This window comes from Sphaerodactylus townsendi, linkage group LG09 (genome assembly GCF_021028975.2).
Source record: "Sphaerodactylus townsendi isolate TG3544 linkage group LG09, MPM_Stown_v2.3, whole genome shotgun sequence".
NCBI lineage: Eukaryota > Metazoa > Chordata > Lepidosauria > Squamata > Sphaerodactylidae > Sphaerodactylus > Sphaerodactylus townsendi.
The window spans coordinates 83,109,776-83,137,349 of NC_059433.1; the positions used below are offsets into that span (position 1 = coordinate 83,109,776).

Genomic DNA, 27,574 nt, shown 5'->3' on the forward strand with positions numbered 1-27,574 from the left:
CATGGCTCAGAAACAGCCAGATTTGCAATTGGTGGTGGTGGAAAGTGCCACCAAGTCACAGCCGTCTTGTGGCAACACCACAGGTTATTCTGGTCAAAAGACATTCAGAAGTTGTTTGCCAAGGCCTGCCTCTCAGTAGCAACTTTGGAGAGTGTTGGTGGACTTCTATTCAAATACTAACCAGAGTCGACCATTCTTAGCTTCCAAGATCTAGCCTGGGCCATCCAGTTCAGGGCAGAGTTGCCATTATCATTGCCAAAATAGCTACATTTACTTCCATACCAGACATGATGCCTGCTCTGTAGGGAGGGAACAGCTTCAAGGTGGGAACCACCTGCCAACCACAAAGACCAGCAAGGGCTTTGCCCACTTTTCTGAAATGTGGCAGGTGCCACACTGGGAAATGGTGGCCAGAAGATTCACAGGTGTCAGGTAAGGTAATATGGGACTCCCAAGCCACTGAGTGAGTATCAATTTTTTTTAGGTCAAGCATTTACTAAGGTTTCTCCTGTTTCTGGCAATGTCACATTGATTTCTTTTGTTTTGCAGTTCTCCTAAAGAATACAAAAAAAGAAGATGACAAGCCATTCAGAGACTGTGCCGATGCTTACCAAGCTGGTTTTAACAAAAGTGGCATCTACACTATTTATATTAATAACATATCGGAGCCTAAAAAGGTAAAGGGAAAAAATGAGCTGAAAAAAAAATAAGAGCGGGTTGTTTCTGCTCTGGTCAAATGCATATTCAGTAGAGGTCAATGGATCAGAATAGCTATTTTGCAGCCCTTTAAATCTCTATGGCAACCATGGATCCTCCCACCCATTCCCTTCTTGTCATCACATGGAGCCCTCCTCCCTGCAGTGGGTGAGGGAGAATGGTGGATAACTAGACCAGAGAAGAAAGAGATGGATGGAGTCATTCCTGCTTCCACTCACATAGCCAAAAGCATTTAAAGGTATGTGTCCAGGGTGTGTAGTATAGAGCTAAAGGCACATAATGTCAATATAATGGGTTATGGAACTTAAGAAATTTGTACTAGTAAGCTAAATAGTGATATCCCATTTCAAAAATGCGAGACTTGTGGACTTCTAAAGTAATGAGTTAGGAAAAGTAATATCTTTATGGCCCTTAGATTGTATCAAATAGATCATTGTATAGATCAACAAAAATGTTGATGCCAGTATTGCAAAAGCATTGAAATCAATATTCTTATGAGTGGATGCTAAATTCTGGCAGTAAGCTCTAATTATTCTTGTTCAGCTTCAATATTGGCAGTGTCAACAAGTCATATTTCTAGCCTGTGACATTTAGTGTGTAGTGGAATGGACATATTTCCTCTTTTCATATCAAGCAGTTTGCATTTGTGCCACCTTCATGGAAGCATTTGAGCCCTGGTTCATATTCACAAATCAGGATATAGCTGACTAGAATGCATTGCTTTTCATCATGTTTTACAACTCCACACAAGGGTCCCTGAGGAATATACACTTGTATGAATCATCATGCATGTTTTCTACACTAGTTCATACTGTATTCTATGTACAACTGTTTTCCATGACCAAAATGCATAAGGTGAAGCAGATCTTAGTCTGGAACACATTCAACCCCATACTTCCTTCTTCTCTGACCTGGTAATATCTAGTGATGAACAAGCAAATGTTACCTCATTTCGTTGGTCCGTTTCCTCTTCCTCTATTTATTTATTGTTTAGCTGCTGAATAGAGCTACTTAAGATTGTCCCCATAATGTCTCATTTCACCTTTTAGAGCCCATCCCAGTTATCACCAAGGCCCCTTCCGCACACGCAAAATAATGTGTTTTCAAACCACTTTCGCAACTGTTTGCAAGTGGATTTTGCCATTCCGCACAGCTTCAAAGAGCACTGAAAGCAGTTTGAAAGTGCATTATTCTGCATGTGCGGAATGAGCCCAAGATAGTTGGCATGGCAGATTCAGAGACCTTAGGATTGAAGTTTTACCTTACTGTGGTTGATGTGTAGATAGCTCTGGCAGCTCATAAACAGAGCAAGAAATACACTGTATTTGGGTGTTAAACATCAGCAACAAAGAACTAACTTCCAAGGGGCAGTTGTAAATCCTGTAACTATTTTTCTTTCCTCATAAAACCAGCACAGTTATTCTGAGGGGAGAATATATTTGAGAAGCTTTTGAGAACTCCAATTAGAAGCATTTTCCCCCCTTTTAGGCAAATTCATTTAACTTGAATCCCCAGTATATTGATGATTCAAGTTGTATTCCATTCACCACCAAGGAGGTAGAAAGAGAGAGTAATTTAAATTCTTCTTACCTCCCCCATATTTTTTTTGTTCCTTTTTCAACCTCAGGACATGCTAAAAGGTGTTTAATGACTGAATGCCTTGACCTTGTCTGGGACAGGAGCCAGTTGAGGACATTTGTTGGCTCGAATGGTGGAAAGCTAACATTTATAATCGGCTTGCTGCTCCTGTTAATGTGGCAGGTGTTCGTATCCACCACAGCAGAGAGTGCCAGACCACACAGTGAATCATTTAGTGTGGTAAATCTCTCTGTCGTTGTCCAATTCCTCTGTTTTTAAAATTTCCAATGTCACTCAAAACAAAAAGAAGAAATCAAAACTTGTTTAGGAAAGGATTTTTCAATTAATGAATGTCCTGTAGATCTGTAGATTATTTTTCCTTTTCTGTGTGGAAACATTAGCTTAATAGATGGAGTGTGGGGATTTTAATAGGTGAAAAAGTAACCACTGTGTTTCGGAGTGCCTGACATGAATGTTAAATGAGATGCATGTATCGCTTAAAAATGTCTGCTATAAATCCAAGACCAATGAAACCACATGCTGTAGATAAATGTTTGCACTCAAATGTCATTGCTAAAGGAAGCATGGAGCCAAACAGTTTCTCTTCAAGACAAGACACTTCTTTAAAGGGTTTTGTTTTCCCTTTTCCCCACTAAGTTCACATTTTTGGAGCACTGAACGGTCCTTTCTACTCTGACACACAATCAGGGACCCTTTGCTGTGCAGGCAAAAACTGAAGTCATACAATGGGGCCATAGGACAGCCCTCCATGAGGACAATCGCCTTTGAGTGAAAAGCATAGAATTGATTCAGTTGAGGATGAAATGGGTTGCGTTGGGTTGCTGATGAAGGAAATGGTTCAAAGGAATTAGGCAGTAACCTCTGTGTGATTGGGCCATGTACAACATTACATTACCAGCTCATGTCATAAGGTCTTTTCCTTTCTATGGTCTTGCGTGAGAATGCTGAGACCCAAGCTGAATTGGTAAGAATTCCCAGACCTTTTTTAAAGGTCTCAAACAGCAATACGGCATGTAGTTGCATGAAGAGATCAACATTTTTTGAAAAAGGGAAATAATGCAACTTGATGACTATCATATATTGCATAAATATTTTTCTTTATATAATCAGCCCATACCCTAAATCTCTGGGGGAGCATAATGTGTATCATGTGCAATGCTGTATTCAATGTAATAGATAGGTATGGTGAACACCACTCAGCAATTAGCAGCAAACCAGGAGGTAGTTTGTGTTTTAAAAAATGGGCTCTCTTCTATCATTAGTACTATGGTAAGAAATATATTGTTTTCTCATGTTTATGTGAAAAATAATTCAACTTAGCCACCTCAGGTAAATGCTTGAATAATCATTCAGCTTGTGTACAGATAACTCTAAGGCCCCTTCCGCACACGCAAAATAATGCATTTTCAAACCACTTTCACAACTGTTTGAAAGTGGATTTTACTATTCCGCACAGCTTCAAAGAGCACTGAAAGCAGTTTGAAAGTGCATTATTCTGCATGTGCGGAATGAGCTATAGTGTCTGTAACCTTACGTTGTTTAATAGTAAAATCATATGTCTTCACAAAAGGAAAGGGAAAGGGGGAAGATAGCTACATAACTGAACATATAACATAAAACAATTCTGCTGTAAATCATTGATAATAAAACTTGCTTCCTCAAAGTAACCAAACAGGCTTAATTTCTATCACTGAACTATGCCATGGATTTAAGTTCTGTAGACCTTTGGTCTCTGAACAAATAATGATTTTAAATAATCTTCATTCAGGGCCAAATATCTGAAATCTATTTTATGCTCTACCATTATATAGAAAAAAAATATTTTTCCCCTTTTTGCTTGCAACTTGACACTGTTCTGTAATGATGAAATGAATTTTGTGATTATAACTTCATGACAGAAAGGTCAGAGTTTCCACACAAACATTTTAAAACGTTTTGAGACAGGAAATATTATATTTCCTCTGAGGAGTTCCACATTGTTCCTCCCCTTTGGTTCTGAAAACATCTATTTCCATCCTCAAAATGTTTTCAGTGAATGCTGTTTAAAAACGATTCTTTAAGCTAAAAATGGTTTAACAGGGCTGTGCAGACTCTTTAAGACATTTCCCACCCATCACTGCTGTTCCCAGATTTCCTTTTTGACGCCATTTTGTGAATTCACCCTCTCTGTTCCCCCTCACTTGTGTCTCCTCATTTCAGTGAGTTGCTCCTCATTTCTGTTATGGGGGGGGGGGGGGCTAAACCTTGAGGCATCATTATGGAGAATCACAGCACAAAGCTGTAAAGCCAGGAAGCATCAATTCTTCAATGAACTCCCCCACACACAAAATGGGGGGAAACCCATAATGGCAACCATGAATCATTTTAAGGGGGTATGTACAAATGTCATGCTAAAGGGGGAGATTTAAAACGTTTTCAGAACATTTTCAATTTGTGTGGAAAGGGTCAGTATTGATTAGACGGTTGCACGAAGAGGATGAAAGCATTATTTTAAGGCAACTTCTCCCAAATTCCGAATTGTCAGTCAAAGACAGTAAATGGAGTACAACTGAGAAATCTTAAGATAGTGGCAGACAAAATCAAGGTAAATCCTAATAAATAAATCCTAATGCAGCAGTGCCAGAGCTATTTCCATAGTACTAACCTATGCTTCTGGCTGAAGCATACATATGATTCCCAGAACCATATAAATGCAGCTGAATTTTACTATTTGATCATTGCCCAGCTGAGAGGAAAGCAACGACTGGTGGAAAAGTGTCAGGAGGATGCTACCTAAGTGATTGAGATACATTCCCAGAACAGCGTGACTGCTTAAAAATAACAAATTACTGCTGCTAGAAAGATATATGTAACCAGTCTGCTATATGTATTCACTGCCATCTGTGCATTCTTTCCTTGATTTTTACTTTATGGCTTCACATGCTTTGTAGACAACTAGGATACCCTTAGTACCTCTGTCCCACGAGAACTGTATTACAACTGTTATCTCATGGGGCAGGAAGCCAGGTGGCTTTCTCTTGTTATCTGCCACTGACCTGGGGGCACCTGAGCTCCAAAAACAGAATACTATATTAAAAACTATGCTCAGTTAAATAATACCAGCAATAATAGACAACTATAACAAAATCCAATATAACTAGCAGGAGATAGTATCAGAAGAGATGAAAAATGTACAAGTATTGGGTTTTTTTTTTCAAATACTGTGCTTCTGAAATAGGTACAGGTTTAAAATGTGAAAAAGAAGCATGAATTCAACCTCAGAAAAGACTAGAAGTCAATGAAGTTCTTGCAGAGATGATGTAAAGTGCTTCTTGTGTGTGTTGTCCAAGGCAACAAAAAGGATGCTGCACTATGGTCCAGTTGAATTTTCGGAGACATCTCTAAGTGCAGCCTCAGTATACTGCAGAACTTAAGGATACAAAGTCATCAGGACATGTGTAGTCATAGCTGAAGCTGGTGAAAAGCATTTTTCCTGAACATCCACAAGCAATACCAAATCAAGGGTTACAAATAAGCCTTTTGTCTTATTGACGAACTTATCTGATTCACTGTTGTAAAACTGATCTAACTACGGTCCAAGTCACCAGGGTGATTCTTACATATTTATATTTCCCATTCTAGGTCTTCTGCAATATGGAAATTGCAGGGGGTGGCTGGACAGTTATACAACACCGAGAAGATGGGAGTCTAGACTTCCAAAAAACCTGGAAAGAATACAAAATGGTAAGATGGGGAAATAGATGCAGCCATCACATCCCTAGATATATTGTTTCACTGTTATCATTTTTATTTTGAAGCAATAGCATGGGCTGGGAACCTGGCCATTAAACATGAAGATGCCTTTCCACACCACCACACACAAAGAATCTGGGCCCAATTATAGATATGAGCACATCAAGATTCTTTTTTTACAGTTTTTCCCCCACACACATGTACATTGTTATCTTGGAGGGAGGAAAGATGCAAATGAACTGAACTGTTCTGTTTATTGAATTAGTTTTAGAAATTATCTTAAGCAGGAATTAAAGAAAGAATCCCAGAACGCTAGATTATGCCAATCTAGAAATTAAAGAGGTGGATGCCAACATGGTTAAATAAAGTTGCTGCAGATGGTGAGACTTACTTTGCTCAATAATCACACCACAACGACAGGCTGGAAAGGAATGGGCCGCAGCCCGTTTATTAAACATTCAAAACATAACAGCATAACTATATACATGAGAGCTGGGCGGCAAACGGGTCGCACATCACATCCCAATAACATGGGACTGGCGGGAAGGGAAGCCCCAGAGATAACACTCCTGCTTGCTTCCACCCTTCCCGCCCATGCTGAGGAGACGGGCACCGGCTAAGCCCCAAGGCCGCCCCACAGCCCGTCCTCCTCCCGTGCTTGCTGGGGTGTCGGGCACCGGCTGAGCCAACGGCCGCCTATGGGCCCGACCCAACCCCACTCCCTAGGGTGTCGGGCAGCGGCCCGGCCTGCCGGCCTGCCAGCCTGCCCGCCCCACCCCCCGGCCCTTAACAGGGCACAAGCCTGGGAGCCCCAGCCGGAAGGCTCGTTCTCTCCCCAGATGTGCGACACCGTTGCAAACCCGCCAGGACTGCGACAGTAAGGACCCATAAAAAACCCCGCCAACCCTTAAACTATAGGGAGGGTGGGTGGGCCACGCCTTGCTGGGTCTCGCCGCCGGGAAGGGCGCGGACTGGGAGAGGCGTCTTAATATACCCTGGCTCCTCCCGCCTTTACGGCTGGGAGCCAATCATTGCACCCGGTTTTGCAGCATGCCGCCAGGCCATGCAAGCCCTATTTTGCTGCGTTGCTCACCCCAGCAGCAATGGCTGCCCCTGGTTATTCAGGTGCATCTTATTTGCTGCAGATGGTGAGACTTACTTTGCTCAATAATCACACCACAACGACAGGCTGGAAAGGAATGGGCCGCAGCCCGTTTATTAAACATTCATAACATAACAGCATAACTATATACATGAGAGCTGGGCGGCAAACAGGTCGCACATCACATCCCAATAACATGGGACTGGCGGGAAGGGAAGCCCCAGAGATAACACTCCTGCTTGCTTCCACCCTTCCTGCCCATGCTGAGGAGACGGGCACCGGCTAAGCTTCAAGGCCGCCCCACAGCCCGTCCTCCTCCCGTGCTTGCTGGGGTGTCGGGCACTGGTTGAGCCAACGGCCGCCTATGGGCCCGACCCAACCCCACTCCCTAGGGTGTCGGGCAGCGGCCCGGCCTGCCAGCCTGCCAGCCTGCCCGCCCCACCCCCCAGCCCTTAACAGGGCACAAGCCTGGGAGCCCCAGCCGGAAGGCTCGTTCTCTCCCCAGATGTGCGACACCGTTGCAAACCCGCCACGAGCTGCCCTCCCTTGCAGCTCACCGCCCAAGCTCCTCAAGCCTGAGCCTGTCTCTACTGTAACCAGCGGAGGAGAGTGTGTCGAACCGACCGGAGCCATAAGTCCATGCCCCGCTGGGACAGGCGGACGCCATCCGGCTGGAAAAGGTCTTCTGCGTCCCGGGTGATCTCAGAGTGGCCTGCCACCGCTCCCCCGAGGGAGAGCACCACCTTGGCGGCCGCCTTGTTGACTTTTCTGCAGGCCCTGTCCACGCTGCAGCATCTCGGACCAGACCAAGGTCATGCCAGACCGATGCCTGGCAAAGCTCCTGAGCGTGGTGGCCACCGCACAACGTAGATCAAGGCCCGACCTGGCAGGGAGATCCTCCTCCCCCAGGTGGATAACCAGTAGGTCCGGTGTGGCCAGCTGAAAAATGTACTCGATGAGCTTGGGCTCCAGCTCCTGCCAAAGCATGTGCCCCTACCCCATCCAGGAAATTCTTACGTGCGCCCCGAGTCCGAGATGCCAGCCCCAGTCAGAAGTTCGAGCGTAGTCCCCGGCTCTGTTGAAGAGGCCGTGCCCCACGACCCACACCTGTCGATAGACAGTCTGCGGCGACCCTGGAGGCACTGTGAAGGGAATCAACAAGTCAGATGTGGGCGAATGTACGCCCGAAAAGCCCCCGACCTCCACCTGCCCAGGGAGCGGATGTCCTCCTGGGCCCTGCCCTCCTGAGCTGCGGACGTGGCGGCCCCTATTCTGAAGGAATGCAGGCCGAACTCTGCGGCTGGCAGCCCAGCCCGGGCCAGGCACGCTCGGAACACCGCCAGCATCTGGAGCCTGGTGAAGGGGGAACCGTCCTCATGCACCAGGAGCATGCCGCCCACCCGCGGCCTATGCCGGAGCCAGGCGATGAGGGATGCGAGGGGGCAGGTGGTGTCGCCCGGCAAGACTGGCATGGTGACCCAGGCGCCATGGCCTTCCTGGTCAGTCTTAGAATGGGCCAGCCACGCGTATACCATGTCCCCGGACAAGACGAGGTGCTCCCTCTGGAGCGCGGCGCTGGACTGTCGGTCCCTGGTCGGGGCAACTAGCTCCCCAGGCCTGAAGGCCCCGTGGTGGGCCAGGTGGAAAGCGGCTGAGAAAAGCAAGCGCTCATAACGAGACGCGCACACCTGCCGCAGCTCCCTGGTGACTGCCCTTAACACCTCCCTGGTGACTGGGCATCTAAGGTCCCTCTGTCTGGGGCCCACCCGCCGCCATCCCACCACCAGCCGGCGAACCACGAACGACTTGGTGACGTCGGGGAAGCCCGAGATCCTGCAATAAAAGGCGATGCCCGCCAGATGCACCCCCATGGAGCGTGGGTGCATCCCCCGCCCATGGAGTTGTACCAGATACTCAAGCAGGAGGCCTGTGTCCACCCCGCCACAGACAGGGCGCCCCTTGGACGCTGCGTAGCTCCGGAAGTCGCGCACGGCTCGGTCGTACTGCCTGCGCGTGGCCGGTGCCAACGAGTTCAAAACACCTGTGATGACGTCTCGCTGCCAAGGTTCCAGAGGGACGCCGGCACTGTCGCTGGGAACGGCTCCGCCCCGGGGGCCAGGCGTCGAAAACGATCCACCTGCTGGCGAGACAAGGCATCAGCAATCTCATTTTGCAAACCTGGAACAAAAGCAGCTTTGAAAGAAATGTTATAATTGAGGCATGTGAGAACCAAGTTGCGAACCAGACACATAACCCGTGCCGACTTGCTCGACTGCCTGTTCACCACGCGCACCACAGCCTGGTTGTCGCACCAGAAAAGTACCCTTCTATTTTGCCAGAGGTCGTGCCAGATGTGTACCGCCACCAAAATGGGAAACAGCTCCAGAAAGGTGAGATCCCTGGTGATGCCCTGTGAGTGCCAGGCCGAAGGCCAGAGACCCTGTGCCCACTGACCCTGGTAGTACACACCAAAGCCAAAAGCCCCGGAGGCGTCAGAGTGCACCTGCAGCTCCAGGCCGGGTTCCAGAGGTGTCTGCCACAGGGAAATGCCATTGAAGCCTTGGATGAAGGACAACCAGACCTGCAGGTCTTCTTTCAGGCCCCGAGAAACCCTGATGTGGTGATTGGGAGACTTGCAACCAGACAAGGACCTCGCCAGCCGAGAGCAGAACGCCCTGCCTGGCGCCACCACCCTGCAGGCGAAATTAAGGTGCCCCAGTAAGGACTGCACCTGGCGTACCCTGCATTTCCGTAGGAGGAGCACGGACTGGAGCAGGGTGGTAAGGGCCAAGATCTTGTCTGCAGGAAGGGATGACGTGCCCAGGACCGTGTCCAAGTGGATGCCCAGATAACTGAGGGCCGTGGAAGGCCCCTCCGTCTTGCCGGGAGCCAAGGGGACCCCCAGCTCAGCGGCCAGGGCCTGGAAAGCCTGCAAGGCGAATTCGCACTCCCTGGTGCCCTGCCTGCCAATGAACAGGAAATCATCTAAATAATGGGTCACCAGCCCGGAGGGCACCCTCTGCCTGAAAGCCCATTCGAGGAAGGTGCTGAAGGTCTCGAAAGCAGCACAGGCAAAGGAACAGCCCATGGGCATGGCCTTGTCTACGTACCAGTTGCCTTGAAAATGGATGCCCAGCAGCTCGAAATCGAGGGGGGAAATGGGCAGAAGCCGGAAGGCGGACTGGATGTCACATTTTGCTAGGTAAGCACCTGGGCCTGCCTGCCTGATGGAAACGATGGCCTCGTCCAGGGTGGCATACCGGACCGAGCAGACCTCGGGGTCTATGAAATGGTTTACTGAATCGCCCCGGGGGTGGGAGAGGTGTTGAATTAAACGAAACTCCCCCGGGGTCTTCTTAGGCACCACGCCAATGGGGGAGACCCTGAGGCTGGGGAGAGGCGGGTGGCTGTAAGGGCCAGCAATGCGACCGGCCCTGATTTCTTTGTCAAGTTTGTCAGCCACCACGCCAGGGAGATCACGAACTGACTTCAAATTGTTTGCCTGATAGGCCCTCCGGGGGCCTCGATAGGGAATCCTGAAACCTGAGGAGAAGCCATCGCCCAGCATGCACGCAGCACGCCTGTCAGGATAAAGCTGTAGCCACTCCAGCAGCACCTTCAACTGGACGGGTGTGGGAGCCAAGGACTGCAGCTGGGCGTGAAGTTCAGTGTTTGGAGGGGGCGGGAGCGCTGCCCTGGCCACCGGCTTCTTTTTGGGAGGGCCCGGCGCCGGGGGACCGGGCCTTTCGAAAGGGAGACCGTCCAGCCGGCTTGGGGCAGCCCATCCGGCTGTGGCTGCCAGAGCAGTTGGAGCAGATGTGCTCAAATTTGCACTTGGGCCGCTGGCAAGCGCCTCTGTTGAATTCCCAACAAAGCCCTTTTGCCTCCGCCCGCCCCGGGTAAGCTCTGCTGGGTTTGTCTGGGACAGATGGCTCCGCGGCCCCTTTTATGGCAGGCTGAACCACGACCATCCAAGTCTGGTCGTGAATTAGATCCCAGTGGAAACGGCTTTTGTGGGAGGCATTCTTGCGAATGGCCTCATCGTAGGCTATAGCCGCGTGCTCGTCGGCCAGAGCCCGGGCCCGCAGCACGTTGGCCATGTGGGCCGCCAAGTGCCAGGCCCGGAGGGGGTAAGCAGCCCCGATGAGGGCCAGAAATTCCGTGAAACCCTGCAGCCAGTTGTTGAAATTGCGCTCGGCTGCCGCCGGGTCCCTGCGCTTTTTGTCAGCCTTCCCGCCCGACAAGCCATGTTCCCCTTCCCGCCGTAGGAACTTAAAGATATCAACGTAGTACCCATCTAACGCCCGCTCCCGGAGCTTCCTGGGGAGATGGGAACCAGGCGGGTTGCCGCGGTCGTCTTGGGCCAGGCCGGGAGATGGCGCCTCCCCACCCCCCAAGCGCCTGCGCTTTGCGATCCAAAGTGGGAGAGCGGGCACCTTCTCCCCCTGGAACCAGAATTCCCCGCTAGCCTGCGCGTCGTCATCCTCGGTAGACTCACCCGACGATGAAGAGCTGGGAGACCGCCTGGAAGACCGGGAACGCCTCGATGACCGCTTCCTCCTCCTGCCCTCACGCTCAGAGGGGCCGACGGATGCATCCACCGATGTGGACGCGCTGACCGGTGGCGAAAGTTGAATCTCCTCCACCTGCGATGCCCGCTCGCGCCGCGCCGGCAGCCGCTGACGCGGGGGGCTCCGACTCGCCCACGCCTAAGGCGATCCCAGTTTCGCCGGCCGCTCCGCCGAGGGCCTGGGAAAGGTGCAGCAAAGTGTCCGCCAGGTTCCGGACCAATGCAGGATTGGGGCCCAAATCACCGGTGAGACCGGGCCGCGGGGAGCCCGGTCCGGCCCGTTCGGAGGCAGCGGGGAGAGCCTCCCCAGCCGGGGAGGACTGCTCCGGAGGACCCGCCGGCCTGCCCCTGCCAATGGGGGACAAGCCCAAGGCCGCAGCCGCCTGCGCAGCTGCTCCGATCCATTGCGATTCCACGGGCCTTCGGCCAGCACGATGTCCCTCGGGCCGGTCTGAGCCCGGACCCTGCTTGAGGGAGGAGCTCGAGCTCTGCCCGGAGAGCAGCGACCCCCCCAGCGGGTCGCTCACTTGCCTCTTGGCCCGCAACCGGCCCCCCCATAGCAGAAGTCGTGGAGACCGGCCACAACCAGAAGAGGAAAACAGAGAAAGTAGAAAGAGAGGGAGACTGAAAAGGTGGGAGTAAAAGAACTAGAAAGGGAAGGAAGAAAAGGCGAAGGCTAGAAGGCCGTGTCTCCCTTCCGAGGCCTTACGCTTAGACACCTGCACAACACCACCACGCTTCTTGCTGGGTCTCGCCACCGGGAAGGGCGCGGACTGGGAGAGGCGTCTTAATATACCCTGGCTCCTCCCGCCTTTACAGCTGGGAGCCAATCATTGCACCCGGTTTTGCAGCATGCCGCCAGGCCATGCAAGCCCTATTTTGCTGTGTTGCTCACCCCAGCAGCAATGGCTGCCCCTGGTTATTCAGGTGCATCTTATTTGTTGAAGTTTGCTTTAATTGTTGGAAATGTCACTCTTGTTTTATGAATTTATAATGCAAGATGGAATTGCTCGCAGATTTAAAATGTACTGGGCAGAAGTCAGACTGTATCCTTTAAAATCATCTAGAAATCAAAAGGTTGCATATTAGAAAATTAACAGATTTTTAAAAATGATTACTCCTAGATTACTCCTAAAATCACAACGGTAATCAGCTTCAGCATTGGATGTTAAAGAACAACTAATTGATTACACAAATTGATAAAAAACATGATTTATAGTGTTGTAAATCATTTGACTATAGTAGTCTTAGAAAGCTGTAATTCTGTTTTAAAATGGACTTAAGTTTCAGAATTGGGCTTTATTTGTTGAGTATTGAGACATGTTGTAATAATGTAAGACTGGAATCATTCTGTTTTATTAGAAGCTAAAACTAAAATCAGAAACCGTATTAAATCAAGGAAAAATCGGTCTTATTCACCATTCTCATTTTTTCATATTAGTTGTATACCGCATTTCTAAAAAAGAAAAACTTGTACTAAGGCCTTTTGAGATCGTGTAACATATACATGACTGTTTCCGTTCTGCTCTGTCTGCCAATTATTTTGGTGGAAAACAGCTTTTAAGTGTATTTGTTTGTCTTACAAAATAGAAAACAAACTTACCATAAGGAATTTGGCTGAGCATGAGAGGTATGGTTCTGATTGCGACAAACATATTCCATGTAATTTAGTGACACATGCTGAAGAATCACTTTAGTTTTACAGATGTTAGTTTAAATATGGCTACCCTAGATTATATCAGTATGATCATTAGGAGATTATTTCAAGTTCTCATGCTTGCTTATAGTACAAGGGTAGCCTTTACAAACCATTGAAAGTACCTAGAAAATGGAAAATATTGCTGTGATGTTAACTAGCACAACAGAGCAATTGCAGATGTTTAGCCCTTACTTGCTCAGGCACTGGAGGCTGGGGCTCTGGGGGAACAATCTAAAACGCTCTCTTATAGGGCAGCCTTGTTGCATTTCAATGAGGCTTGCTCAGAATATTTTCCATAAATAAATGTGTTCAATACTAGTCTCTGTAGGACCATATCAATGTATTTAATGCATGGCCATGCAGAAAATGTTCTCAAAATACTAGAGCTGAATGAAATTGGGTGGCAGCGCATTTAGGACCGATTCCAGTGGAAAGGATGTAGCTATTAAATCCTGTGTGCAGGCAACAAGAAGCATGAATTCTTTCCAAAGATGTAGCCATGTTAGAGTTACTATTTGCTTGCTTATAAGGGAAGGGCTTCCACTGGTGGGCCTATTCTCTTTCCTTTCCCTCCTGAACCACACATAGCATGGAGTTTTCTGAAATGGACAGAGCATCAACTGATGTGTTTTTTGTCACATCTGAATTTTTGAGCAGATGTGATGTCATGTTTCTGACATCACTCCTCCCCTGAAGTTCTCAGAAATGTCAGCCAGCAGCCTGGCATCCCTTAGCCATGTTAACGTGGAACATCGCAAATGTGAATGTTCTGTATCTTAAACATAAACATATGTATTGCATCGTAAAATCCAGAACATATCACTTGATTCACAATGAGTGGTATATGTATGCATTCACCCAGCAACGAACAGGGAAATACATGTGTCCCACAGGTGAAATGAGGCCTATTTGACCCTGGAATGTGACCCTGAGATTTTTAGCAAAAAATAATTTTAAGCTGTTTAAGTAATTCCTCCGCAATTATATCATACAACTAGGGCAGTATGAAAAATTACTGACAGACATAGGTCTGGAGGCTTACTGCTAGCAGCCCACCAGCATCATTTGCACCACTGTTTCACTTACAGGAAAAGCTCAAAAGAGACATTTGGTAGCTCTAGGAATCACTGGTTTTACCAGTGTTCCAGTATTTTATTCCGGTGTTCCAGTAATTACCATAGAGTGATTCCAGTGATTCAAAGAGCTACCCTACATAACTTCCAGGTTTCCCTTGATGTGTTGCAGCAGTGCACAGGAAGATATGCTCCCACCCCAACGCTTCACACTGCTTAATTGGCAACTCTACCCTAGCATCTGCTCAGTGTGGCTCAGTTTCAGTTCAGTTTCAGACTGAGCTGAAAAGCAAACTATACCTACCAAATAGATACAGTATCTTCAATTTTCGAGACAGGTATATGAATCTCAGAACAGGCTGCTGTGGATTTTCTGGGCTGTGTGGTCATGTCTGGAAGTTTTTGCTCCTAATATTTCACTCACATCTATGGCTGTTCTCACAGGGTGCTTCCGCATTGTCGTGCTCGACCTGAGATCGACTAGAGTCCGACCCGAGTCCTCCGCACAGACGTAGCGTCGGACTCGTGTCTGACTCGACTCACCTCCCTCTCGCCATTGAATTTCTCGACTCTACTGGGGAGTTGAGTCGACTGGCGGACTCGGGTTGCACTCGAGCCGAAGCCGACGGAGTGCGGAATCTCCGTCACTCGACTCTGCCATGTAGCCAATCACAACTAAGTATTTCGCCCATGCGCAGAAGGGGAGACTCGTGGCGGCGCGAAAAGCTTTGGGCATGCGCAGAACGGGGGACACAGCAACCAATCGGAACGCAGCACAGGGAGGTGGTCCCGCCCTCTGAGCTCGGCTCCGGAGACACGAGTCGGCTGCTGTGCGGAGGAACGGGAGGACTCGAGTCAAGGTAAGACTCCGCCGACACGAGTCAAACCTGAGTCGACTCGTGTGTCCGGAAGGGCTCAATGTGACTTGCCTCTGAAGATGCCAGCCATAGATGTGGGCAAAATATTAGGAGCAAACACAATACCCAGTTGATTCTGGCCATGTAAGCCCTATTTCCCTGGAGAAAATGGCTGCTTGGGGGGGTGGATTCTATGGAACTGTACCCACTGAGCTACCTGTCCCACTTCCACCCCCGCAAGGCTCAGATTGTTAAAGTTTAGTCTGTTAAATACCAATATTCTCATTGACTTGATCAGAATTGATCAGTGGATAGCACTAAGCCTGCAACTATGTCCTATTATTACAAACGAGAACGATTAAACTGTTTTTGGGGGCTTCTTTTGTATTACCATTAAAATGTATATTTTTAAATAGCTAACAGGCTATGCGTCAGCACTGTTAGCAACAAAAAGCTCATGCAGCGAGCATATGGACTTCTAATCATAAGGCTTGTTATTGAAAAAATGTGTCCTGATTTGGATGATTTAGTGTCAGCATTTTAAGGCATATTAGCCAGTTCCATAATCCTGGTTACTACACTATGAAAGGGCGATTAGAGCATAAGGGAATAGAAATTATGCCTGCATTCTGACAGGTATTCAAGATTGTGGACTCAGAAAAGGGAACAGCCTTTGCTTGTTAGTTCTGCTTAAGTATTATTTCAGTCATGAAGTTCCCTCTGAGCAGAAGAGGGAGGTTGGGTAGAGGCAGAAGAGATATATCTCCCTTCTATGGAACCATCCACAAGCAGCTACAAACACTGATACTGAATTAACTGATTACAAATTTTTATTTTATTGTATTGCCACTGAACTAAATAATAGAATATACAGAAACTGAATATTCATTGCCTGAGGTATAGTAATTGTGTTACCGGGCCTTTCATAGCACTGTAAATGTTACTGGATAACATCTGTTTCAGGAATTGTGTTGACATTTGGTTATATATCCATTTGATTGCATGGCCTTCAGTATTTCAACTGGACTCCATTAATATCTTTAAAATAACATCCATGTGGTAGGCTTCCCAAGTCAGAAAGCTTAAGGAGAGTTCAGCTATACCAAAAAGAGCTGGATGCTTGAGAAAGCATTAATACTATTACTTCACTGCTACAGTTTGCATACTTTTCCACATGGTTTTTTTCATCAGGGTTGACCTGTGCTGCTTTGGTTTGTCCTATAATTTCCACACACATTTTTGTGCCTTTAGTTTTCAGCTTTTCAGGGAATTGATCCTTCCTGTGTTTTCTCCATTTATTTTGAGACCACTTTTACACCAATCTGGAAGCTGTTTTTGTGTCAGCATTTTCCTCATGTATAATGTTTCTGTCAGTTTTCTCTGTCCAGTCGACTCCCCCCCCAGCCCACTTTTTGATGACGGGATTGTTATCATCATCAAACAACTCCCTTTCTTCCCCCTGTCCTGAAAACAAGTAGTTTCATTTTTTAAAATTACAGTATTGATACATCAGTATAGTGTTGTAATGATAATTTAAGCAAGTTCTCTGAATTTCCAATTTTCATTTTTTTTAAAAAAGGAAGTCTCTATCCCATTCCCCTGTGGTGACATGCCTTTTTCCTTATATCTCTGCAAGCGAAGAAGCTAGAGACTTACCTTTTTTAATGAATGCTGGGAATAAAAAGGGGGGTTGCTGTGATGCCACCAATGATGACAGCTGCTTTCTTTTAAAATTCTCCTCATTTAAAATATGCAGAAGAAAATAACCTGACTCCACAACTGTGAAAATGAACAGGGAGGGCAGACATGAGGAAAAATTGTGCTCAAACCATTCTAATGCTTGTGGATTGACTGCCAAAAAAAAATCAGGAGTAATTCAAGCGTGCAGAAAAGCCCATTGTGTTAGGTAAATTTTGAAACATATGGGTCTGCTTGGCCACTTGGCTATGCTAATTAGTGATGTAAGCAGCAAAATGTATTTGCTTACAGGGCTTTTAAAAATATTCTTTAGCTTTATTGTCATCGTGCCTTTTGTTTTTTTTTTAATATTCCGTTTTCATTTCCACTGTTTTCCGTATGAAACACATGCTTGCCCATGTCTTCCAAGCATTTGGGGTAAAATTTACAGTAGTTGAAGATGCCACTGAAGGGATGCTTCCTTTTGCTTAGCTTCTCTGATAAGATTGGGCTATACCAGGTTGCCTTCCCTCCGCCTAAACAGTTAACTTCCGTAGACTTCAACAGGTGCAGCTGCTCTGGATTGCACTCTTCATCAGTTAATGTATATGCCAACTTTGAACTTCGTAGATGCCAAGAAATCTGACCCAAATATATATTTCTTAATAGGAAAATTCTGACCTAATAACACACAGTATTATATACCGAGGCACAACCCTACTATTAGTACTGAAAAATAGTGACCCGGTGTAAGAGTGAATAAATGTAGCATGTTGGATCTAGCAAAATCTACTAACGTGTAATGAAAGTTATCTTCCCAGACATGCAGCATATCCTCCTGACTTGACTTTATGAATAGGGTTGCCAGAGAGGCAAGGAGACTGTCAGGTTTACTGTTTTCTTCAGCGAGCTGTCTGAGAGGAGATGAACCCCACTGAATGTACTGACTTTGTCTGGTTTCATTTTTCTTTTGTACAATAAAAACTCAAAGCTTCCTGTGAGTTTTATCAGACACAATAAATAGAGGGAGATAATTGCTTAACGATGTTGGGAGAATATGATTCAAATATGATACCCTGCAAAATTGGCCAAAGCTAATAAAACTCGTTTGCACCAGGCAGGGTGTTTTTCTTCCTTGTTAATGTCAGCTCTGCAGGATCTTCTAAAACGCACGGGTGATTCTTTGCGCCCTTGGACCTTTTTTTTTTTTTTTTGTTATTTTAACCTGACTAATTACAGTGTGATTCAAATGGAAGCTAGATTAGTTCTAGATGATTCTTGATAACTTAATTGAAGCACAAAATGTCACTTGGGATTTTATCTCCAATTCTTGTAAATTTTTTCTCGTTTGGACAAGACCTTTGCTTAAGGAACATTTAACAACTAACTATTGTTTTAGGAAAGTACTGGATTCATATAATCATGCCAGTTCACTGTAGGGAAAATAGGGGTTTGTGTGACTATAGCTAAAGCAGTGCAGTTGTGATGATTAGAGTGTCAGGCTAAGATCTGGGAGGCCCAAGTTTGAATTTCTGCTCTGCCTGGAAGCTTGCTGGGTGATCATAGGCTTAACCTACCTAGTAGAGTTTCAGTAATGGGGGAGAGGAAAAAGATGTGGTAAGCTACTTGGGTTCCCTACTGAGGAAAAGCAGGATAAAAATGAAATAAATAAAGCATAATCTTAAACCTAGCATAATCTTAACCCTAGTGGACTGGTCAGAAGAAATCTAATGGCATCTTCATTACTTTAGTAAGAATCATGTGCAGCACAATGTTATATCCTTGAGGCCAGCAACCCACAGACATTCAGCAGAGCTTTCTAGAGACACACCTCTTTGTTCCTGTGTATCAGAACTCAATCCTGCTTTCTGCCCCCTTAGGATCAGACCAGTTCATGGTCAAGCCCCGCATGCTTTACCACTGTGCCCTCAAAAATTACATTGTACCTAATATTGGATATTCCAGTCATGACATGCTTATTTGTAACAATGGCACTTCATGAAGATATCTCAGGCCATTAAGTGGATCTATTAAAGGATATCATAATGGCTTCCATCTTAAATAATGTGACAGTACAGTCCTATACATTTATTCCTCTCTAAACATGTTGAAATCCAGGATTATACATGAAAAAGGGGATTGACTGTTTCTGTCAAAGCACACATCAAATCTTAAATCTCAGACTCTCATGGCAGATTATGTATGTCACCAGGAGCTTGGATATGACCTGTCAGAACTGGTTTATACTGGACAAGCTGTTTTGCTTACCAGTACTTTAGGTCTGTTTACCCCTTCCCCCAATGTAAACAGCATGCATGTGTCCCTAGTGGAGTGCTAGCTTATATAACTGATACAATCCTGCCTTTTGAGCAGTGTCACAAATTCAGCAGCAATTTTGCACACTTCTATTTGTGATAACATTCTGACCTGGATGCTCTAGACCAGCATGGCCAATTTGCAGGGGCTGATGGGAATTGTAGTCCATAACATCTGGAGTGCCAAAGGTTAGCCACCATGGCTCTAGACTATCCCAGCCTTATCAGATCTCAGAAGCTAAGCAGGGTCAGTCCTGGCTAGTACCTGAAGGGAAGACCACCATGGAAATCTAGGGTAGCTAAACAGAAGTAGGCAATGGCAAACCACCTCTAAACATCTCTTTCCTTGAAAATGCTATGGGATCACCAAAAGTTGGCTGTGTAGCATGAATAATGAATATAAGAAAAAGAAATCAAGTATTTAAAAACGCCCATTGAAGAACTGACAAAAATGGCAAGCATTCTTAGGAATTTCAAGAACCAATATTGAGCAGTCTTGTTTTGGAATACATTTGATAAGTATTGTAAACCCATCTTTACACATGTTGGATTTACACATTCCCAAAATAATTTTAATTGTTTCACTCACTGCAGTCCTAAACAGAGTCAAACCCCTGAAAGCCCATTGACTTCAATGAGCTTAGAAGCATTACTTCTGTTTAGGATTGCACTGTTACTAGTGTGTTGTGGATTTTCCAGGTTGTGTATGGCCGTGTTCCAGTAGCATTTTCTCCTGACATTTCAACTGCATCTGTGGTGTCCATCTTCTGAAGATGCCAGCCACAAATGCAGGTGAAACATCAGGAGAAAGTGCTACTGGAACATGGCCATACAACCAGGAAAACGCACAACCTGGAAAACCCACAACATTCCAGCCATGAAAGCTTTCGACAATACACTGGACTGTTAGTTTTCAAGAGGTTTTTCATTTTCAGGACAGCAATAGAATATAATTTGTTATAGCAGCAAAATGTGGATACCTCTTTTCTCTGCTGCCTGGAGTGTGCATGTGTGTATGTAATGTAACATGTGTTTTGCATAAAAATAGAAAAGGGCAAAGAAAACCCTGGTCCTCCTAGGTAGAAATCATGGCAAACAACAAATATGAACAAACATTCAATAAATTATTAAGTACATTTCTTATCTCTAAATTGGATGGGCTAACAAGCCATCAGAAATTGTAATTCTTTTTACAAAATCACTTTGTAGCTTCCAATAATGTAAAACACAGATTCTGTTAGGCAACAGAAATGAATATAGTATGTTGTTAACTGTTTGAAGTGGTGCCTATATTATAAAAAATCCACATGTTTACCAAATGAGATTTTGTTCTTAGGCCAATCCTTAACAGTCAGTAATGTTAAGAACCTAATAGAAAACACAGAAGTTCTGCTGCTGATATGGTCTAAGCCCCTTATAATTTACAAGAATTGTCTCAATAATTATCACAGTATCTAATATTTGTTTAAAAAGGTAAAGATAATCCTCTGTGCAAGCTGATGGGGTGATATTACATCACAATATTTACTAGGGAGATTATGTTTACAGGATAGTTTGCCATTGCCTCCTCCGGTGGACTACATGTTCCCCACAAGCAGTCTGGACACTCATTTTTTCAACCTCAGAAGGATGAAAGGCTGGTTCAACTTTGAAACCAACTTTCATTCGAATAGAACTCAGCATGAGCAGAGCTTGGACTGCAGTACTGCCGCTTACCACTCTGCACCATGCGACTCTTCGATACTTGTTTAGTAACATCTAATTTACCTTCCTAAAATCCTCCATCTTGAGAGTGGGACCTCTTCCCACTTTGTTGCATTTCTAAACGAAATGCAGGCTAATCCTGAGCTGAATTCATATTAAATCTGGCCTTTTCATAATTAAACATGCACATTTTTGTAATAGTTCTACAAGAAGCTTTTATATCAATCTCATACCTTTGTTAACTAGAAAACAGGGGCAACGATGAAGCTTTTCAATGGGTTGGATCCAGCCAGCTTTTTCACTGTCTCCCCTATTCCCCCTTCTTACTACAGCCTTGCTGCATTTGCCTTTTGTTCATTTAGCGTAGCCCACAGGTGTCAAACTCGCACCCCTCCAGATGTTATGGACTACAGTTCCCATCATCCCCTGCCAGCATCATGCCAGTTTGCAAATGATGGGAACTGTAGTCCATAACATCTGGAGGGCCGCGAGTTTGACACCTGTGGCATAGCCTGCCTAATGGGGAGGGGCTGTGACTCAGTGGTAAAACATCTGCTTGGCATGTGGAAGGTCTCAAGTTCAATCCCTTGAATCTCCGGTTAAAAGATCTGGTCGCAGATGTTGTGAAGGACCTTCTGCCTGAGATCCTGGAGATCTGCTGTCAGTCTGAGTAGACCGTGGTGACTTTGATGGACAAAGAGTCCGATTCAATGTGAGGCAGCTTCATCTGTTCATGTGTTCAGTGGTCAACGGGGGACACTTTCTTCTGTTTTTCACCATTGGAAGAGTTGGTTGGATCCAACTCAATGCGGTTGTAAACTTGCACTCCAAAACCACAACTGAAGACCTCAGATATTTTACAGATGTTAGTCCAGTTTATCATAACAAGAAAGATGACTGCTTTCTACTAAAATGATGACTGCTCCTAGAATGTAAATATCACAGAAGCGTGCAAAAAGATAATTGAATTGCGTTTCACCCATTTTCTTCTAGGGCTTTGGTAGTCCCTCGGGTGAATATTGGCTGGGAAATGAGTTTATCTTTACAATAACCAGTCAAAGGCACTATTCGCTAAGAATTGAACTAATGGATTGGGAAGGAAATCGGGCTTATTCTCAATATGATCGGTTTTACATAGGAAATGAAAAGCAGAATTACAGGTGAGTCCGGATGTTTTGCCACTGACTGCTGTTCGCTGTGTGCATGTATCTTAACTGTAAATTTACTAAGAATTTAAATATAAAATCTTAAGATAATTTTAGCATATGGAACACAAAGTCATATATGTAGTTGCCTTATGCAGGTTTATCATTTTTAATTGTCTAAATGCATGCTGATACATAAATAAAGTATACATATCAGGTTAGATAAAGGTATAGGTACTCCCCTGTGCAAGCACTGAATCTTCTCTGACCCACATCACAACATTTACTAGGCGGGGTATGTTTATGGGGTGGTTTGCAATTGCCTTCCTCAGTCATCTATACTTTACCCTGTTTCCCCGAAAATAAGACAGTGTCTTATATTAATTTTTGCTCCCAAAGATGCTCTACGTCTTATTTTCAGGGGATGTCTTATTTTTCCACTCCATAACTGCATGCTTTGGTTGACAGACATGCTTCCAAACAAAAACTTTGCTAAGTCTTACTTTCGGGGGATGCTTTATATTTAGCACTTCAGCAAAACCTCTACTGCGTCTTATTTTCAGAGGATGTCTTATTTTCGGGGAAACAGGGCTCCTCCAGCTGGGAGTACTTATTTTACCAACCTTGGAAGATGGAAGGCATATCAGGTTGGAGCCAAAGAATTACATCATTCAGGGATCTCTTCTACCACTTCTTTTTGCTATAGTGCTTGTGTTCTTTGGAAAACATGTTCTAGGAGACAAGGGATCTTGTGGAACAATGGGGAGTATGACGTAGGGGTCTGGTGAGGGGTAATTTGTGGAAATCACCCCTTTCATGGAAAAGAAATGCTAATACATGGAAGTCAGGTCTATGGATTCAACCCATACTGTGCATATGAGAATGTGGAGTGTCTATTCTTATGTTACATGTATAACATTCAAATGATACTTCTTAGAAGTATCATTTGTGCTGTTATTCTCTACTATCTTCATGTGCTGTTATTCTCTACCATCACAGCATTTTAATTGTACTCCTTGGGTTGGATCCAGACTAAAGTTTTTCATGAGCAGAATGGGAATTACCTGCCTGCTTTCTCCCACTGCAGCCAATGCATCTCTACAAAATGCTGCTCTTGAGCTATAGGGCCTCCCAACGAACGGTGTGAGGGGGGTCTGCATTGGGAAGGGGGAAAATGTTGGAAATAGCCAATTTAATCTGGATCCAACTCCCTGTGTATATTTGGGATTTAGCTGTTTACTGTGTTACTGTTCTGGACCTCCAAAATCTAATCCCTTTGGATAAGAGGTAGGAAAACTTGCTGCTTTGTTTAATACAGTGAAACACTTTAGCAATCCAAAGTCTGTCTTACTTGCAGTTGGGAAATAATACTAAAAAAAGTTATAATGCTTGCATTATATACAGGACCAGAAAGTAACTTATAGAACTGAGGTTATTTAAAGGTTAAGTAATTTTTTAAAAATTTAAAACATAGTGATCTATTTTCTGGGAAACTTTTTTTATCTCTTAGCTAATCTTAATTTTGTATTGGTTGAAGTTGATGAGTCCCAGCCAGTGTGTGTGTTTGTGCGTGTGTGCGTGCGTGCGTGCGTGGAAATCTGCCGGTGGAAGCAGTGTGTGCTTCTGCCAGTAGAAATACTCTCCCTGGGGCGTTTACAGTGGTGGGATCCAAAAATTTTAATAACAGGTTCCGATGGTGGTGGGATTTAAACAGTTGCGCCGCCACACACACGCACCTCCAATCCCTATTTGGCAGGGAGGTTGCTTTAGTAACCCCTTCTCAGCACTCAGAAAAAATTAGTAACCACTTCTAGAGAAGTGGTGAGAACTGGTTGGATCCCACCTCTGGGCGTTTACCCTAGCAGAGAGGCAAAACTGTTGGCATGTGCCTGCCGCCAGCCTCCCCCAGCACTGGGATGTGGCATGGGACACTGCACCAGAGTTCCAGTGCCAATGCTGCTGCCGGCAGTGCAGAAGGGCAGTCTGGGGGCATGGCTGAGGGAGGAGCTACCATTAGTTGGCTTCCTCCCAGTCATTCATCAGTTTATACTAGCAGTGGCCAGTTTGCACTTACATGACCCGTTCATGTAAGTCTGTTCAGTCCCAAAGAGCACAGGTGTCAAACTCGTGGCCCTCCAGATGTTATGGACTACAGTTCCCATCATCCCCTGCCAGCATGATGCTTCTTGGCGGTGGGGAGGCTATTTTGGTTTGCAAGCCTGTGAAGTAGGTTAGGCTGGGGATATGTAACTGGCCCGAGGTACCCAGCAACCTTCCATGGCAGATTGGAGATCAGATCCTCGTCCACAACTCTGAATAATAAACTCAATTCTGCTGCCACTACCCTATTCCCCCTCCAGCAGTTGCAGCAAAACAGCTGAAGTTATAGAGGTGAAGAGAAATTCTGCTCTGATGCCAGGTGGAGAAAACTGTAATATCCAGCCCACCTTGAAGCTGAGAATTACAAGCTGTGAATGCTCCTACCCCAAGCCAAAGGCGTACACGTTTCGACTGTTTCTCCAGCATTGATCTTTGAGGTGTTACTACGGTAACTTGCCAGAGCCTCTGGGATTAAAGCTTTCAATTTTTACTCCTCTTGCCAAATCAGAGTAACTGCAGCGCTGCGCTATAGAAATGAAAAGGAGACGGAACCTTTACCTTGAAAGCCAAACAGCTCACACAATAAAAGGTGTCCATGTCTTTGAGGGGGCCACAATCGTTGATTTTTGTTTTTACTCAAGAAGTCCAAAAAGTGGAAATCTTCCCCTGCTGTAAATCTCCCTCATGCAATTGCCCCCCTTTTCTTTTGCATTTTTAGTTTCAGTTCATGTTTGTTCTGAGTATCTCTCACAAGAAGCATCCTCTTTATATGCACTGAGGCTGCCAAGCAAATTATTTTTCTTGCTGATGAAACCATTAACTATGATAATGGCTTTGCTTTCAATGCACTGTTAACAAGTTTACATACAACAGAGGCTGCGTTGAGGATTCGTTTGAATGGCCACCCTACTGGAGTCGGGAATAATAGTAACCAGCAATGAAAGAGGCTTCCAAGCTGGTCTGGGCATGAGATTGAGAAACCATAAAATGGGGGGGGGGGCGGGATGAGGGGTGGAAAAAAAAGGCAGATAACAAAAAGAGGGAAAGAAGCTTCAAGATGTGGAAGAAATCTTTTGCTTGCTTTGCAATAATGTCTTGTTGGTGGATGCCTAATGCTAAGGCAAGTTCCAGCTCCGGCATTTCTCAGTGTAAGGATTCACATGCCACAAAGTGATGAATTGTGTCTGAGAAAATACGGAAGGTCATTTTTCATGCTGCTCTACAACATATTGTAGAGAGTTTTGATTTGACCTGGATTGTGCCCAACTGGTGATTTCAGGAGTGTTCTGCTTATTTTCCTACTTGTTTGTATTCTCTTCTCTGCTACACTTTATTAGCATTTCAAAAAAAAATTCTGATTTGAAAATAGTAATGCTAAACACATGTACATTTTTTTAAAAAATCAGAGCTGCAAAGTATTTCTTTGAGAAAGAGAGAACAAATGTATATTTATCCCAGAAGATATGTATATACAAAGTGTGAAAAGATTTAAAATATTGGTTGATAACTGGATTTATTAATCACTGATGAATTATTTTCTAGTTCCTGTGTGTCAAAGCAATTTACCTGATTTATATTTGCTCTAATATCATTTTCTGTCTCTGTGTGATGGAATGGTCAAATCGAGTTGCTTGTAATTTTCCATGTATACAAGGCCCATTCGTGTCTTGGTGTACTTTTAAGATAATGGCTCAGTAAGTATAACTGTTCAACTTTGATGTATACGTATCAGTGGAAAGGACGAGATACAGACAAAAGACTTTGTTCTCCCAGAGAATACTCATTTATATCTTGCCCGGCTTAAATAAGCTTTAATGTGTGTTTTGTTTCAAATTAGAATATTTGGCCGAAGCAAATATTCACATAGGAATTCATGTCCATCAGATGTATTTGATTTAAATGGTGCAAACCAAGATATAAACTACTCTTTGATTTTGCAAACAACATGAATATGGAGATTTACTGCATTCATTGGCTGAGAAACCAACAAAAAAAAGCAAGAAACACTGACGGGTGGAATAATTGAACTAACAAAGTGAAACCGTAGACTTTCACTATGGAGCTATCATGGCAAACAGCATCCTTGATTCAAGTGCTCCCCCTATCCCACATACTGTACAGGACACTTTCCACATGTGGTAACATTATCATCTTATATGTTTCCCCAACCATATTGGCAAAAGTTAGGAAACCAATGGGTAAATGCACCAATATGATGACGTGACCACAGTGGCAAAGTGTACATCAGATGAAAGAGAAGGAGAACTCAGCACAGGCACACCATCTTTGGTAGCAAGTCTGTTTCAGTTATGTCTTCCACATAGGATATTGGCCCTTTCCGCATGGGCCAATAACAGTGCCGTAGGGACGGCATTTTTGCCGTCGCTAGGGAGCTGTTCGCATGGGGGGCGCTGCTGCATTGCAGCCGTGCCACCCTTGCTCCCCCCCCCAGCTGCGCAAAGCCGCCATTTTCCCACCTCGCTCCCCAAGCGAGGTTTTCTGAAAACAGTGGTTTCCAGCCACTGCCTTGCGAACGGCAGCAGCTGGAAGGCACCATGCCCCCCTTTCCTGAACGACGTACCTTCCCTGTGACCTTCCGGCGCGTCGCCGAGGCCTGGGGACACGCCCCCCTGCCCTGCAACTCCAGAGCTGACGCGCAGGGCAGGGGGGCGTGTCCCCTGGCCTGGGCGACATGCCGGAAGGTCGCAGGGAAGGTACGTCGTTTGGGCGACGGCGCAGCGCTGCGCCGTCTTCCCTGCCTTTACCGGGACCGTTCGTGCGAATGGCCCCGGGGTGGTGGTGTCGACGTTGTATACTCCGACGCCCCCCCCCCCCCCCCAGCGTGGCCGTGCAGAAACGGCCCTAGTTTGTTCAATCCATGACCCACTGTAGTTTCTCTGATAGGCTTTGGTTTGCTTCCCACTACCTCCTCCCATCAAAAGCACTGCAATTCAGTCTAATGCCCTCAACAAGAGGCCTGTTTGGAAGAGTGCCAGTGTAGTGTATCAGAGTGACTTAAGCTCAAAGTGGCAGTCTGTGAGCTATCTTTAAGCATTAGTAGATGTTAAAATATGTTATTTGACTTACTGAAAGCTGATGCTATTGTTCTTGTAAGGTTTATATATGCTCAGTTGCAGCCTTAATCCAATCAAATCTCAATTCACACAATATGTCAACAGCTAGTCAGGATGCATTCCTTCATCACACATATCTTTCCAGCATCCTGGGTTTGAAGGGCCGTCATCTCATATCACACGGCAGCTGGAATAGATGTGGGCCATAGG

General features: G+C 45.5%; 1 protein-coding gene across 1 annotated transcript in view; it reads left to right on the forward strand.

Annotated features, from left to right (window-relative positions):
- The window catches only part of ANGPT1 (angiopoietin 1), a 152,875-nt gene that overhangs the window by 106,464 nt on the left and 18,837 nt on the right, over positions 1-27,574 (forward strand). The window contains exons 5-7 of the mRNA XM_048508307.1: positions 550-677; positions 5,938-6,039; positions 22,039-22,205. Coding sequence (XP_048364264.1) covers positions 550-677; positions 5,938-6,039; positions 22,039-22,205 — 397 coding nt within the window. The remainder of the gene's footprint in view (positions 1-549; positions 678-5,937; positions 6,040-22,038; positions 22,206-27,574) is intronic.